This window comes from Mus pahari, chromosome 9 (assembly GCF_900095145.1).
Source record: "Mus pahari chromosome 9, PAHARI_EIJ_v1.1, whole genome shotgun sequence".
In the NCBI taxonomy this organism is placed as follows: domain Eukaryota; kingdom Metazoa; phylum Chordata; class Mammalia; order Rodentia; family Muridae; genus Mus; species Mus pahari.
The window spans coordinates 59,983,952-59,997,490 of record NC_034598.1 but is presented as its reverse complement, the minus strand read 5'-3'; the positions used below and the strand labels follow the sequence as shown (position 1 = coordinate 59,997,490).

General features: G+C 37.9%; 1 protein-coding gene across 10 annotated transcripts in view; it reads right to left on the bottom strand.

Moving 5' to 3' along the window:
• Positions 1-3,347: 3,347 nt before the first annotated feature.
• Cnot2 (CCR4-NOT transcription complex subunit 2) overlaps positions 3,348-13,539 on the bottom strand; it is an 85,687-nt gene continuing 75,495 nt past the window's right edge. For all 10 annotated transcript variants that reach the window (XM_021205848.2, XM_029542644.1, XM_029542643.1 and 7 more), the window contains 5 exons: positions 12,373-12,434; positions 12,236-12,285; positions 11,108-11,208; positions 9,699-9,843; positions 3,348-4,475 (listed from right to left, as the gene is read on the bottom strand). In XM_021205848.2, the coding sequence (XP_021061507.1) occupies positions 4,389-4,475; positions 9,699-9,843; positions 11,108-11,208; positions 12,236-12,285; positions 12,373-12,434 (445 nt within the window). In that variant the 3' untranslated portion in view covers positions 3,348-4,388. The remainder of the gene's footprint in view (positions 4,476-9,698; positions 9,844-11,107; positions 11,209-12,235; positions 12,286-12,372; positions 12,435-13,539) is intronic.

Here is a 13,539-nt window from a genome sequence, read left to right as displayed (position 1 = left end):
AAGTTAACCCTCAGTCCAGTGCCTTACCTCATGCACAGAACTGTCTAACCAGTCTCTTTTGCACTGTGTTCAAGGAAACCAAAAGTAATGCCTTGCACAGCATGTCATCGGAGGCCCTGGATCACTGGGCTGGGGGCACGGCTCTCAGGTACAGTGTGCTTGCCTATCTAGCTTTATTGAGGCACATGCTTAAGCCCAACCACCACAAACCAAAAGCAGTTACTGTGGCCCCTCTTACCACACTGATAATCTTTACTGGTTCTTGTTAGCTCTTTCTGCCACACACATGAACACGGCCAGCCTTGGAATTTGATACTTGAAGGGAAATACTATTTCCAAAGCCTTTTCTCTACAGTGTTGCCTGTCCTTATTTCCTTCTGCAGTGATGACATCTGAAGGGTTCTAAAAAATATGCGACACTAAACCCACCCCACAATGCTATTCTTTAAATACGAAATAATAATGTATGTAAAAATTAGTATGTCACCTGGCAGCCAGAAGGCAGGAAGGGACATGCAACAAGCATCCAAAAGAACATTTAAACTGGACATAACATTTCAGACATAAAACCTTCAAACAGTGATTCTTACCGTGTCCTGAGTAAAACATAGTTTTTACTTCGGCAGTAGAAATAGAATCATCAGTTTGCTCTATGTATAAACCACTCTTAAGCCATTTTTTGTTTTCGTTTTACCATCCAAGCTGGAAACTAATGATCTTGAGATAATGATCTGAAGATATACCACTTGATTCAATCCGATATTAAAACTACTGGGTTGTTTTTCTCTTTCAATGGATTTATGTGCTTCATCTCTCAAATCTGTTCACAGTATGATCCAAGTCATTTAAATGTCATTGGCAAGGGAAGCATGGTGACATGCCATTAGAATTCTTGGGGCTGGAGAGATGGCTCAGCGGTTAAGAGCACTGACTAATCTTCCAGAGGTCCTGAGTTCAATTCCCAGCAACCACATGGTGGCTCACAACCCATCTGTAATGGAGTTTGATGCCCTCTTCTGGAGTGTCTGAAGACAGCTACAGTGTACTCATATGCATCAAGTAAATAATTCTTTAAAAAAATTTACATTCTTGAAAGTAAATGTATCTCAGTGTCTATGTCAATATACTAGTTTCTTAATTTACTTTTAGTTTTTAACTTTAGTGTGTGCAGTGTCAGATTTTAACTTAGAGCCTCGCATAGGGCAAACACTCTATCAGTGAGCTATACTGCCCCACATCTTAGATTATCTAGTTAGCAGGTGTTCCTAAGTCTTAAGCGTCATAGACAAACCACAGCTGGAACATTTCCATTCTTGTTTTCACATGAGCGCAGGCGTGTGCGTGTGTGCTTGTAGAAACTTTGTGCAGAAATGATGCTATGAATGCAAGTGTAAATGAAGTGAGCCTTGCAGGGCCATGCTCAGGGGCCTCATGTTTTATGGGCAAGGCCTAAGACTTCAGAAGACCTGCTTGGGAATGGAGGGATTCAAGGGTATCAACTTGACCGTTCATGGGAAAAAGTTAGGTTTCGAAAGCTAAGTAAAAATGTTCAAGATTTTCATGAAAATGAAATTACAGCAAAGATTTCTGTCAATGCCTAAATGATTTAATTTGTACGTTTTCAAACTGAAATGATTTAAGAAAGATTACCCTGAAGGAAAATTTCAGCAAAAAACTCCAGAAAAGTTTTTTTTTTTTTTAAAGATTTATTTATTTATTATATGTAAGTATACTGTAGCTGCCTTCAGACACTCCAGAAGAGGGCGTCAGATCTTGTTACGGATAGTTATGAGCCACCATGTGGTTGCTGGGATTTGAACTCTGGACCTCGGAAGAGTGATTGGGTGCTCTTACCCACTGAGCCATCTCACCAGCCCCAGAAAAGAGTTTTACCATGTTACAGTGCACCTCAAGTACAGACCTTTGCATTCAAGCAGGTGAAAGGATTGCTTTGTGCAGGGTATTAGCTTCTGTTCAACAAAGCCAGTTACAGGTCAGTGAGTTATGGCCAGAGCATACCTATTTGCTTCACTAAGGGAAACAATATAGCCCCAAAAATGAACAGAACCGAATCTAAGGGGAAAATGTGAAATGTATATATAGTTTCAGCCAATTTCTTTGTATGTAGGATGGAACTTCAAATGTACATTTTAAGTTTATAGTTGAAGTCAAGTTGACCTCTGACATCACCAAATTGTAAAAACAAAACAAAACCCGTTTAACAGGCAACTTTTTTTGATGACTCCGACTCTGAAATAAAAATAACTTGGAAAACTGAAGTGTCCGCTTAAAATTCTTGCCTATGGCTGCTAAGAATTAGACCCAGCACAACAAACATGATGTGAGCTACCTCAACTTGTTTGTCAGTCACATGACTGTGCTTCAGCTGCTACATCCATCAATCATTGGAGATCCCTTCCCCCCTGCCCACCAATTGCTGGCGGTTGCGTAGGGAAAGTCTTATTTTATAAGGTAAGTTCATAGAAAGTGTCAAAAACCACAACAGACAGCACAGTGTTTAAGATATACCTTACCACAATTTGAAGGAAACTGGTATCAATGATTTGGATGAGGCATATCTTACATAGTGCAGCAGCTGTTGTGGTTTTTGTCACCAGAGTTAGAACTGTAATTATTGAAGTGTCATCTTTACCACTGAGGTGGTACTCTAAATTCTGCAATATTTTTAACAATCATGATATTTTTTTAAAATCAGTTTTGGCTATCTCTAAATACTTAGGGGTGAACTTTAAGTTTAAAGTCCCTGGACATTCCCGATACACAAACAGCATTCATAAGCGTTACTTTTCAAACGTTACTTAGTCAACATCAGTAAGTATTCACTCAACTAGGAAAACAGGTTAAAACTAAAAACTAAAAACTTGTATCCCACATAGCCTATTACCTATCTTTAGTCCTCCTGGCAGTTTAAGCCACACAGTTTTGCCTCCACCCAGTTTAAGAGTTCAGTCACCTGCAAGTGTGAGTCATCCGGGTCAGCAAGCTGAAGGTGAACTTCATGAAGACTAAATAAATCTCAAAGTTCTACCACCAAATTCCTCATTGATTTCTCAGAGAACAAACTTTCTGGTTGGGTCCCACCCTGGTTGGGTGCTAACTTGCAATGTAGCTCCAACCTACCCACCGCTCCCATCGGCTAATGCTGAGGGCACCTTCCTAAGTGACAGGCCCAGTGTGGCCCCATCAACAGATCTGCCGACAGCTGAAGAGGACGGCTAGCATCGAGTCACACCATTCAGTGTATCTGTAAAACCTGAGGTTTTTTTTCTGTGTTTTTCATGTAGAAGAAGAAATGTCACAATTTCAAATCAAAGCCAACACTGCAGTGAGGAGAGCTTTTCTACTTTATTACAAAGAGAAGAAGCCTTTATGTGGTCAGAAAATACAAGATTGATCTTTTTTCTCTTCCTATGAAACGCTGCTGTTCAAACAGCCAGAGTGAATTGTCTCAGTTCACGTCTTGAAGCCCCATCACATTCACTTGGGTATGGATGTCCTTGGCTGCTGAAAATCTGGCCCTTTAGTGCACAGGGCGACAAAGTCCCCTGACCAGCAGTTCCAGAATGTCCCATTTTCATATATTGCATCCATGCACACCTCCTAAAAATGAGGTACAGCAGGGCAAACATTTTCCAAAATAGATGTCATATATATAATATATACACATTCGTACATACATACCTTTATTCATGTGATGTCCAAAATTTAAAAAAAATGTACACATTTATTACAAAATCGTAACAAAGACTGGACAGTGTTTTGCTCATTCTGGAAAGATGAAGCTCAGTTACAGCACAGCCCTGGAGCCCCCAGAGACTGTGGCAATCTCTACACAGTCGGATGCCTGCAGTAAGCCTGGCCAAACTGCCTTTCAGAAACACAAGGGGAAGTAAAATGAAAGAAGCAGACCTTGCTCATCTTTCCAAATGAAATACGAGAAGGATCTTCACATAAAAATGCACAAACATCTGTTCTTTTATTACCAATAGTGCTACAATGAACAATGCAAATTTTGTGGTCTAATTTTTGTTGAGTCTTTTGTGGGTTTTCTTTTTTACATTTAAGAAACTAAATGGTAACTTCTGTCAGTGTACTTGCTTGTCTTTATAGACCCAAGTCTGTCTGCTGGCAAAAAAGAAAATAAATGAAAAAATTCAGACCCTGCTCAAACTAGAGAAAACAAATTACAAATTTAGTTGTTGGGCAGCACATAATTGGTAAGGCAGGACCTCAAATGGTGACCCTTTACGTAAGCCAATTGCCAGATCCTCAAGGGATTAAAACCAGGGTGCCTGAGCCACATCAGTTCTGCAGTTATGTCGAGTATTGTGCTGAGACAGCCATACCCCAAGAAAAGGGACGTCTTTTTAGAAGGCTTGCTGAGCAGGGTTGTAGTTGAAGGTGGATGGCAGGTGAGGTCGCTCTTCTAATTTGTCATATTCCAGATGGAACTCCTACAAAAGAACATCAAAACTGAGAATGTAAATGACTTCAGAGTGCTCTTTTTAAAAACATTTACTGTGAGTGTGTATGTGAAGACAGACAGACAGACAGAGACACAGACACACACAGACATATGCATGCATGCAAACACAGTGCATGCGTGAGGGCCAGAGGACAATCTGCAAGGCTTAGGACTTCTACCACACGTGTTCTGGGAATCAAACTTGGATAGGTCATTCGTCTCCTTGGCAATAGCCTTTCCCTCTGTGGCATCTCACTAGTCTGAGTGTCTCTTTTAAGGATTTCCTCCACCCCTTTTGGTCAAGATATATTTCCTATATGAATAATTAAAACGAGCCCACCTAAGAGAAAACAGAGAGACACAAATACTAGCTCTTTCCCTTTAAGTAAGCAGTCCAGACAACAGCAATGCCCTTTGCCTACTATCTGGTAGGTACACAGTATAGACTTCTAAATGTAGGGTCAGTAACTCAGAAATGTTTATTGATAAAAATTCTGTGCAAATTTTACCAAGAAATAAAAAGTGAAATTATTATAGCTCTAATGCAAAAGACTGAAGATTACAGGATGTTTAAAATAAAGCATTGCAATAAAGTACAAAAACAAAACCAAAATAAGGAAAGACCCTGACATTTTGTTTATGTTTAAAATGAGGCACTTCCCAATATCCCTTAATGACAATTTTTTTTTAAAAAGCAAGGTTATACTTTAACTTCACTAAATCTCAGGAAAACAAAGAGCTGAAACACAGACATCTCAAGAACTCCCACTTCATAAATGGCAGATAACAGTCATTTAAGACTAGAGAGTGGTTTTGGTGTCTAGCTATCTGAAAGCTAACTCTCTTACTGACTTTGATCAAACTGTTTGTTTATACTGTAGATGCTTATGCGTAGGTGGGGCAGGCAGAGAGCACAATGTATACAGAGGCTGGTTTTCTACTTCCCCTCAGAGCTTGGCTCAGGCCCCTTGGCTTGTTGGTGAGCATCTGTACCACAGAGCCAACTTGTTGCCCCTCCCCACTCTTAAGACAAGCTCTTGCTGGGGAGTTTAGCCTGGCTTTGAAACTCCCTACATAACCCAAGCTGGCTCCAAATTCATAATTCCACCCACTCCAGCCTCCTGAATACCTACGTTACAGCACCTTGCTTCAAGTTTTAAAATTTAAGAATATAAGTTTTCACGTTCACCACTAGAGATGCAAATGTAAGTGTATACTTAAGAACAAAACCAATACCTCTGTAACCATAGAAAGGAGATGTCCTGAAATTACTCATTCTGATCTAACTAGCACAAGCTATTCTGAAATCTCACACAAGCTTTTAACCCTCAACATACACCAGCTACTGAAGATTAAATAATTCTGTGTTTGGTAACAAATTGACTCTATAATGGATATTTCTATTATTAAATTAAATGAAGTTTTACATAGTTAAAATGAAAGCTTAGGCCATAGTGACCAAACTTTTGGACACCAAATCAAGTATTCAAATTTAAAGACATCACAATAATAATTAGACATATAACTTGCCAGCCTAGTATAAAGAAAACACTAGAGCTCATCCATTTTGTTTACTGTATCTTGAGAAGTAGGTATTTAAATCCCCATAAGACACACTGAAGACTAGGACCTGAACTCAAAAGGGTCTGTCTTAGAATAACGTGATGGTTTTATGAGGTTTTAATACTTTTAATACAAGACTCAAAACAAATTTACTTCATTATACCCTCTCCAAATTAACTTTGAAAATATTATGTGCCTTTAAAAGGGTTTAAAAGGTACTCTGTGGTGACATCATTCTTTAAAAAAAGTCTGTGTCGTATGACTGAGAAAGGCACAAGGGCTACTTGCTTACCAGCAAGGAGGAGCAAACACAAGAACTACTGTCCGTGGCTCCCCATAAGCCCTTGTCCCTCCCAACTCATGGCTAAAGGTGAATATCCACATTCACAGTTAACAAAAATCTTCCAGTTAAACCATTCTTTGAAATGAAAATGCATATTGGCTTCTATAATATACAAGCTATGAAAAAATTACCTGCAATTTTAACCAATGATAAACTGTAAGTCACATTTTATCTACACGGGCAAACTATACTGTTTTATTAGTACCTAAACCAATTAACCCCATCAATGTTAATGTTTCCCCCTACATAAGATTTAAAAAAAAAAAAAAAGACTAGTTTAAATCTTGGGAGCATAAATACTTTAATAGTTAAAATATTCAGGCGATATTAAGAAATTATATAGGTAAAATCTTGTCTGATACATTGGTAATTTTTTTGTCTTTTGACTTCCACATATTTTTATTCTTAAAGTCTTCCGTCATTGTTACCTCTTTGCTCTGTAACTTGATTATCTATAGCATCTCTCTTACATGTCAATGACATGTCTTTTACATGTCAATGATATACACACATACTATGTATATACTCTTAGACAGAATGCAGAAAGAAATTGCTTTGTCTATCACATCTAATGCTTACAATAGTAAGTGGCCCTTAGCAAAAGTATACTAAAGGGCTCATGAGTTAATACAAACAAGGCTTCTGTGGTGGCTTGAGTAGGAACAGCCTGCACAGGCCCTTATATCTGAATGCTCCGTCACTAGGAGTGGAGCTGTCTGATAGGACTAGAAGGATGAGGAATGTGCCCTTATAGAAGGAAGTGTGTCACTGCTGGTGGGCTTTAAGGTTTCAAAAGCCCTTGCTAGTCCCAGTCCCTCCTCCTTCCTGCGTATTATACATAGGACTCTCAGCTCCTGCTCCAGCATCTTATCTGCCTGCCTCCTGCCATGCTCCTTCTCATGGTAATGGACTGACTCTGAACTGTAAGCCAGTCCACAACGAAATGTTTTCTTTTCTAAGAGTTGCCATGATCATGGTGTCTCTTCATAGCAACTAAGACATTTTCTTTATGGACTTTACAAACAGAACACTTAATTTTTCAAGGCATACTTTAATACTATGGATTGTTATAGGGTCCTTGAACATACATGTTTTTAGTGGAAATTTTTCTTCAGGATAATGATTTTTAAAAGCTTAAGAAGAGTTCTAGATAGATGGAAAGCAATGTTTTCATGACTCTGTTTTCCTAGTAAGAGCATGAGGCTCAGTGGCTGCTCTTCCACAGGACTCGGCCTCAGTTCTCAGCACTCGCATGGCAGCTCACAACTGTCTGTAACTCCTGCTCCCAGGAATCCAACACCCTCACACAAACATGCAAAACACCAATGCACATAAAATAAATTAATTGAAAAAATAGATACACTTTTGTGTTCTTTCTCACAAAGTTACTAAGTAGAATTGACTTTATACATTGGACTCAAAGCTTAGCATTTATAAAACTACTACCACTGTTTCTAAGGTCAGAAAATATCAGTTTTCTCCTAACTACATTAAGTTCGTATTTTAGGAAGCAACAAACTATGTTAAAGATAGTTAAAATGCATATATACTTTATTAGGGCATGTACTGATGTGTACTAGTAAAATTAATGAAAATAATCACCTAAATCAAGCATAAAACATATTATTCACTAGAAATTCTACAATATCTGTCAGCTTAAGTTAAGCCAAAAGAAGCCTACAATTTGAAATCTTTGAGAAATCTGTATGTAGATAATAAGGAAGGCTCCATCACCTGAAAATGAACAGGAAAAACTTATGTAGTAATTATATATGTAATCTATATAAGCAAAATTACAGGGGATACCACATCTTGCTAATTACTTAGGGTCACTTTAAAAGAAAGAATGAGCAAATAAAATGTCAAAATTTTACTTATTATTAATGCCTTTTTTTTTTTTTTTTTTGAGTCCGGGTCTTACTAAGTAGCCGCAAGCAGCCCAGAACAAAGACCTCCCTGACGCTCAACTGTCACAGCACTACATTCATGCACCACTAAGCCCAGCTACACTATGAACTAAGATTCTGAAAATAAGTAATAGACTACCTAGAACTGAAGCTCTTAGGGGTAAAAGGATCCCGATTTCAATCATCTACTAAGTAACTTCTCTTAGCAGTCTACTTCTAGGACAATGCGGGGTGACTGAGAGGGCACCAGAACACACTGTGGACAGTCTCCACTTGTCCTAGTGCCTTACACACAGAGTCCACATCACTACTGATCACACTCATTCACAAACAAGATATTTAAAGTGGTAACCGAAGAATACACTCTTCGAAACTAAGACATTTCCAATAATTCTAACTGTTGAAATGACAGATACAGCCTGAAGACGGAGCACTAGTCACACTGACCACTGAGAAACCTAAAGACAAACACCTAAAACAAAAACCACACCAGTTTTCACCCTCTTCTCTATTTTCTACTGGGCTCATCGTTTTCCATTTCTTTAAGCTTTATAAGAACTTCCAGAAGGCCAACCTTTCCCATGGTTTCTATCTGGTAACACTTCATACTGTCCTCGTAAACTGTAAACAGCCATCAATTCAGCAACTGAAGATAACCCCAGAGCAACAATGAAAATGCTGCCCAAATTTGTTTTGAAATTTGTTAGAAATACTTCTCTTCTGTTGAAATTTACTTTAAAAGCTGCCTCATACTTTTATAATACTAACAATCACTCAGAGAAACTGAGTTGGAATTCTCTGAAACTAAATATAGGTCACATTTACCCTCAGAATCAGCTACTATACTCAAATGTAGAGAGTATCTAGTGACAAAGAAATCTACACAATTCAAAGGGGGGAATTTTTTTTTGACAAGGTGATTTTGTAAAAAAGCAAAGTTACAAGCCAAAATGCAACTAGATAATTAACCTTGCCTAGAGTCCATTTCCCCTTCAATGTTTATACACAGGAATAACCGACTGTGAACTTCTGCAACTTCGCTTGCACTGAATGATCGGCAAATGAACAGTAAGTGACCTTTCTGCTTTAAAAACATATTCACCCCATGCAAAAAAATTTTTTGAAAATACATGACTGGGTGAAATTATAAGAAAGTGGCTTTATTTAATAATTTGGCATTCATAAAATATTTCAAATATTAATAATTATTATCCCAAATCATAGAAATCTCTTATGAAATTTAATAATTTTATTATTAGTGAGATGAGCTGGTTTTGGAAACTCCTGAAGGTTGGCAAGAATCTGACATGCAGTGCATCAGACATACTCTGACTTATTAGGAAGCCCATGACATTCTTTAGAGTCTATGTCCATACATTTTGCATATGGGAAACTATACCTTAGCTACTTTCCTCCAGTTGAGACAGTCGAAGAAGTAGTAGGTCCCCCGCTCGTACGTGTTGGTTTTCATCGTTGGCTCCATGCCTGGTGCCCTGGTAATCCATACCCGCTCCTCCTTGTGGTATCTCCAATCACGGTTAAAACTTCAATTTTTAAAAAAGAAATAATTAATTTCTCCTGTGACACACACAAAACCAGAAAAATTATAAATTAAATATATACATCTGGAGGCTTCTGTATCTGGCTTTGCTATTAAATATAACCTTATTTATAGATAGCAAGACCATTTCTTTTGTACCAAAAGCATATTCTTTAATACACATTAAAGTTGAATCTACCTTATGTAGACATATTATTTTAAAAGGTATATGAGCATTTAGAAGATATATATAATAAAACTTGGGCAGACCAAACAAAGATACAATATACGGAATAATAGAAATTGAATTACACAATAAAACAACAATCCACTGATCTTTATTACTAACAAAGTTATTAAGTAAAATGCCCATTTGAATTGACTAATTAAATTCACACAATTTTATAGCTATGATAATAGAATATCCATTTTGTAAAGTTTAATTTATAATTTAAATAATAAATTGCCAGGATCTAAGAGGATAGCAACCAGAAGCCAGGCACGTGATACACAGCACTTATAGACTGGGGCAACATCCAAAGGGACAAATGTCCACCATGATAAGCCTCCATGTAAATACATGCTTCCCTGCAAACAGTTTGGTAGTTCACAGACAAAAATGATACGACAAAAAAAGTCTATTAAAGATGGATGAGGCAGTCGATAAATTTATTTATTATGACTAGATTAAAGCGATAGGTGTTAACCTCATTTCACAAAAATGAGAGGGAAGTGGGGGGAAAATAAAGTAAATTTTCTCAAGTGAGAAATTTAAAAAACTGACAATTTAGTATTGGCATAAAGGCACAAACATGCAGGGTCTTGTGTATATAGTAATCACTGATGTGTATCAAATAATGAGATTCTGTGTCTAGTCTGCATAAACCTCTGGTTCTACAAGAACCACAACCATTCAAAACACTCAACTTACCACAGATGTCACTTCAGGTAGCTGACATCAAGTTTAAAATTCTTTTTATACTACAACGATTATAAAGCTGTAATATGCTCTCAAAATAAACAAAATTCATTTTACTAAAACTGAAAATAATTTCAATTCTTTTCCTTATCCTTTGCTGTTGTGACGATCCAGGCAGAGAGCTAAGGTCTGGCGCTCCGCCAACACCCTCCTGCTAACAACTTACATTGCATGGAATGGACAATCTTTAATTTAAAAAAAAAACAACACATAACCATCATTATTATTTAAAAAACCTTCAGAATACCCAAGATATGCTAGAGGAGAAAGTGATATATGTTGCACATACAGCTCTACTGCAGCTAAGAGTTGTAATACATCCCCGCCGTTCATGTAATACAGATAGAAGAGGAGGTCTTCTCCATATCGGCCAAGTTTGATTGCAGCCAGCTACAAAAGACAAATTATGCTAAGTTGTAAAACAAATGTAAAAAATTCAGAAACCAACTGTTACCACTAGAATAAAAATTGGAAGGATAAAGCGAACTCCTTCCTTTAGCAGAGACAACAAACATTTATAAACAAGGCTATGTGCTGACCCCTATCTTAAAGTAAAGTGAGAGTGCGGAGGTATCCCATAGATCCCAGCTACACAGGTTTGGAAGCTGAAGCTACACACACAGTGATTCACACGGCATCTCTTTCTAGCATATCACATAGGATTAAGCATAAAAATCAGAGACAGTACTCATATTTTGTTTAAATGAATGCCTAAAAGATAATCTTTTCATGTTTCCTTCCACAAGGTAGAATACAGTCTACAAAACTCTAACCCTAGGATAAGTGTGATCATCTTAGTTCTGATGTTCACACAGCACCTGAAGCATCTACCTAAACACAGGCCCACCTGAGCCGCCGCCCAGTCAGACACTTGGCTTTTCTGCACGCCCACCTCAGTGAGCGTGGCTCCCTCCCAGTGTCCTCTCCTACTTGGCTGGCAGTTGTGAATGCATGGAGTTCTCTGGTATTTTTCACACTGGCCTAAGAAAAGGCAACTGTGGCCTCGAGTCTACAGTACTGGTGCGGCACAGACAGTGGAAAAATATCGAATGACTTCAAAAAGGTGTTTGTGGGTTCTCCCATTAAAAACATTTTATGTGAATAACATCTCTTATGAGTAAGGGCATAAAATAAGAATGTCAGGAGAATCACCAAGTTTTCCAAGTTAGTGTATTTCCATTCACTATGGTTACAATTATTAATTAAAAAAAATATTTTATCATTCCTAACACTGATTTTAAAAAAGACCTATAGCATTAATATTAATAAAAATAAAAATAAAATTGTTCTCCACATGTGAATGGTATACAGAAGCATCCCCCTAAGACTGCTAGTAGGTCAGCATGCTGTCTGAACCCAAAAGGGTACAAGAGAAGATAAAATAGATGCCTAAGAGTAGAAAGGCATCCTCACTCACCTTATCCCTAATGTGAATGTTTGTTAAATATTCGGATGGAACATGGAAGTCTGCATAATAAAACAAAGAAAGGTGTTATTAACTGATACTCAGGAAATACCTTTTAAACAATTCTGAACACAAACAGATTCTCCTACCTATGTCTTGAGGCCGACAGGGTGAAGCAGCCCAGGGTGATGCAAATTTGGGATAGAGATTTCTGACAAGTAAAAAAGAAGCCACTTTAAAGAACAAAGGAGAAAACTGTAGTTCTAACTTAATTTCAGGAAAATGGGGGGGGGGGGGAAGAATTCAAATAAAAAATAAGCATCCTTCTTGGGTCCCTTTCTTGAATTGACTGCAACTTTATAACAGAAAAGTAACACAGGAGTGCTTCCTTTAGTGCTCATCAACTGAGCGCAAAGCACAGCAAGTCAAAATATTCTTAGGTACAAAATGGAAACACTCTACTTTGAATTAGCTATAACTAACAATGCTCTAAGTTCATCTCTACACTACTCTCCAGTCATAGCACTTTCCATGTCCACCTCACTCAAAGCTGCAGTGATGAGGAGCCAGATTTCGCATCACTGAACACGTATTGTGAGTGCCTATTCTACGTTCTGAATAAGTTAAGTGATCAAAACAAAGACTGCTGATATTGGAAAACTTACTTTCTGTTTAAGTGTATGGCTAATTGGACACTGACAGATAATTAGCATAACAGATAAATAATACTGGTTATATAATTAAATAGGGTGGTCAGGTTAAGTCTGATTTGACAAGCTTAGATAGATGTAAACAAATATTCAAGCATATAAGAGCGATAATCACAGGTCATTAGCTAGAACACTGCATTAGTCAGGGCAAACATTAGAACAACTGAGGCAGAGACAGCGTGACACGAGAGGCGGAGGAAGGCAGGGAAACACTTCTGAGGTGGAGTCAGAAGAAAGGCAGGATGCTATGAACACTGCAGGGCTGCTACTCAGGGAGGTTTAAATTAGAACAACAAATCTGTACTTGGGACTGAGCAGAGAGAATTATCTTGAGTGCTACACAAAACCATACAAAAAGAGCAAGAAACAAACCAGGAATCCCTGCTGTGATATGCTGGCAGAATATTCAGGCAACAAACCAGGGTGGTAGCAACTAAATAAGACTATGATTGGATTATGTATCTACTTGAAAGGACTGCATCTGAGAGAAAAGGAAGGAGAGACGAAGGATGATACCGTTTTTGGAAGTATTAGTGGAGACCAAGAAAGCATAGACATGGTATAGGTTTAACCCAAATCTTAAAGAGATATTTAGCTAATAACGGC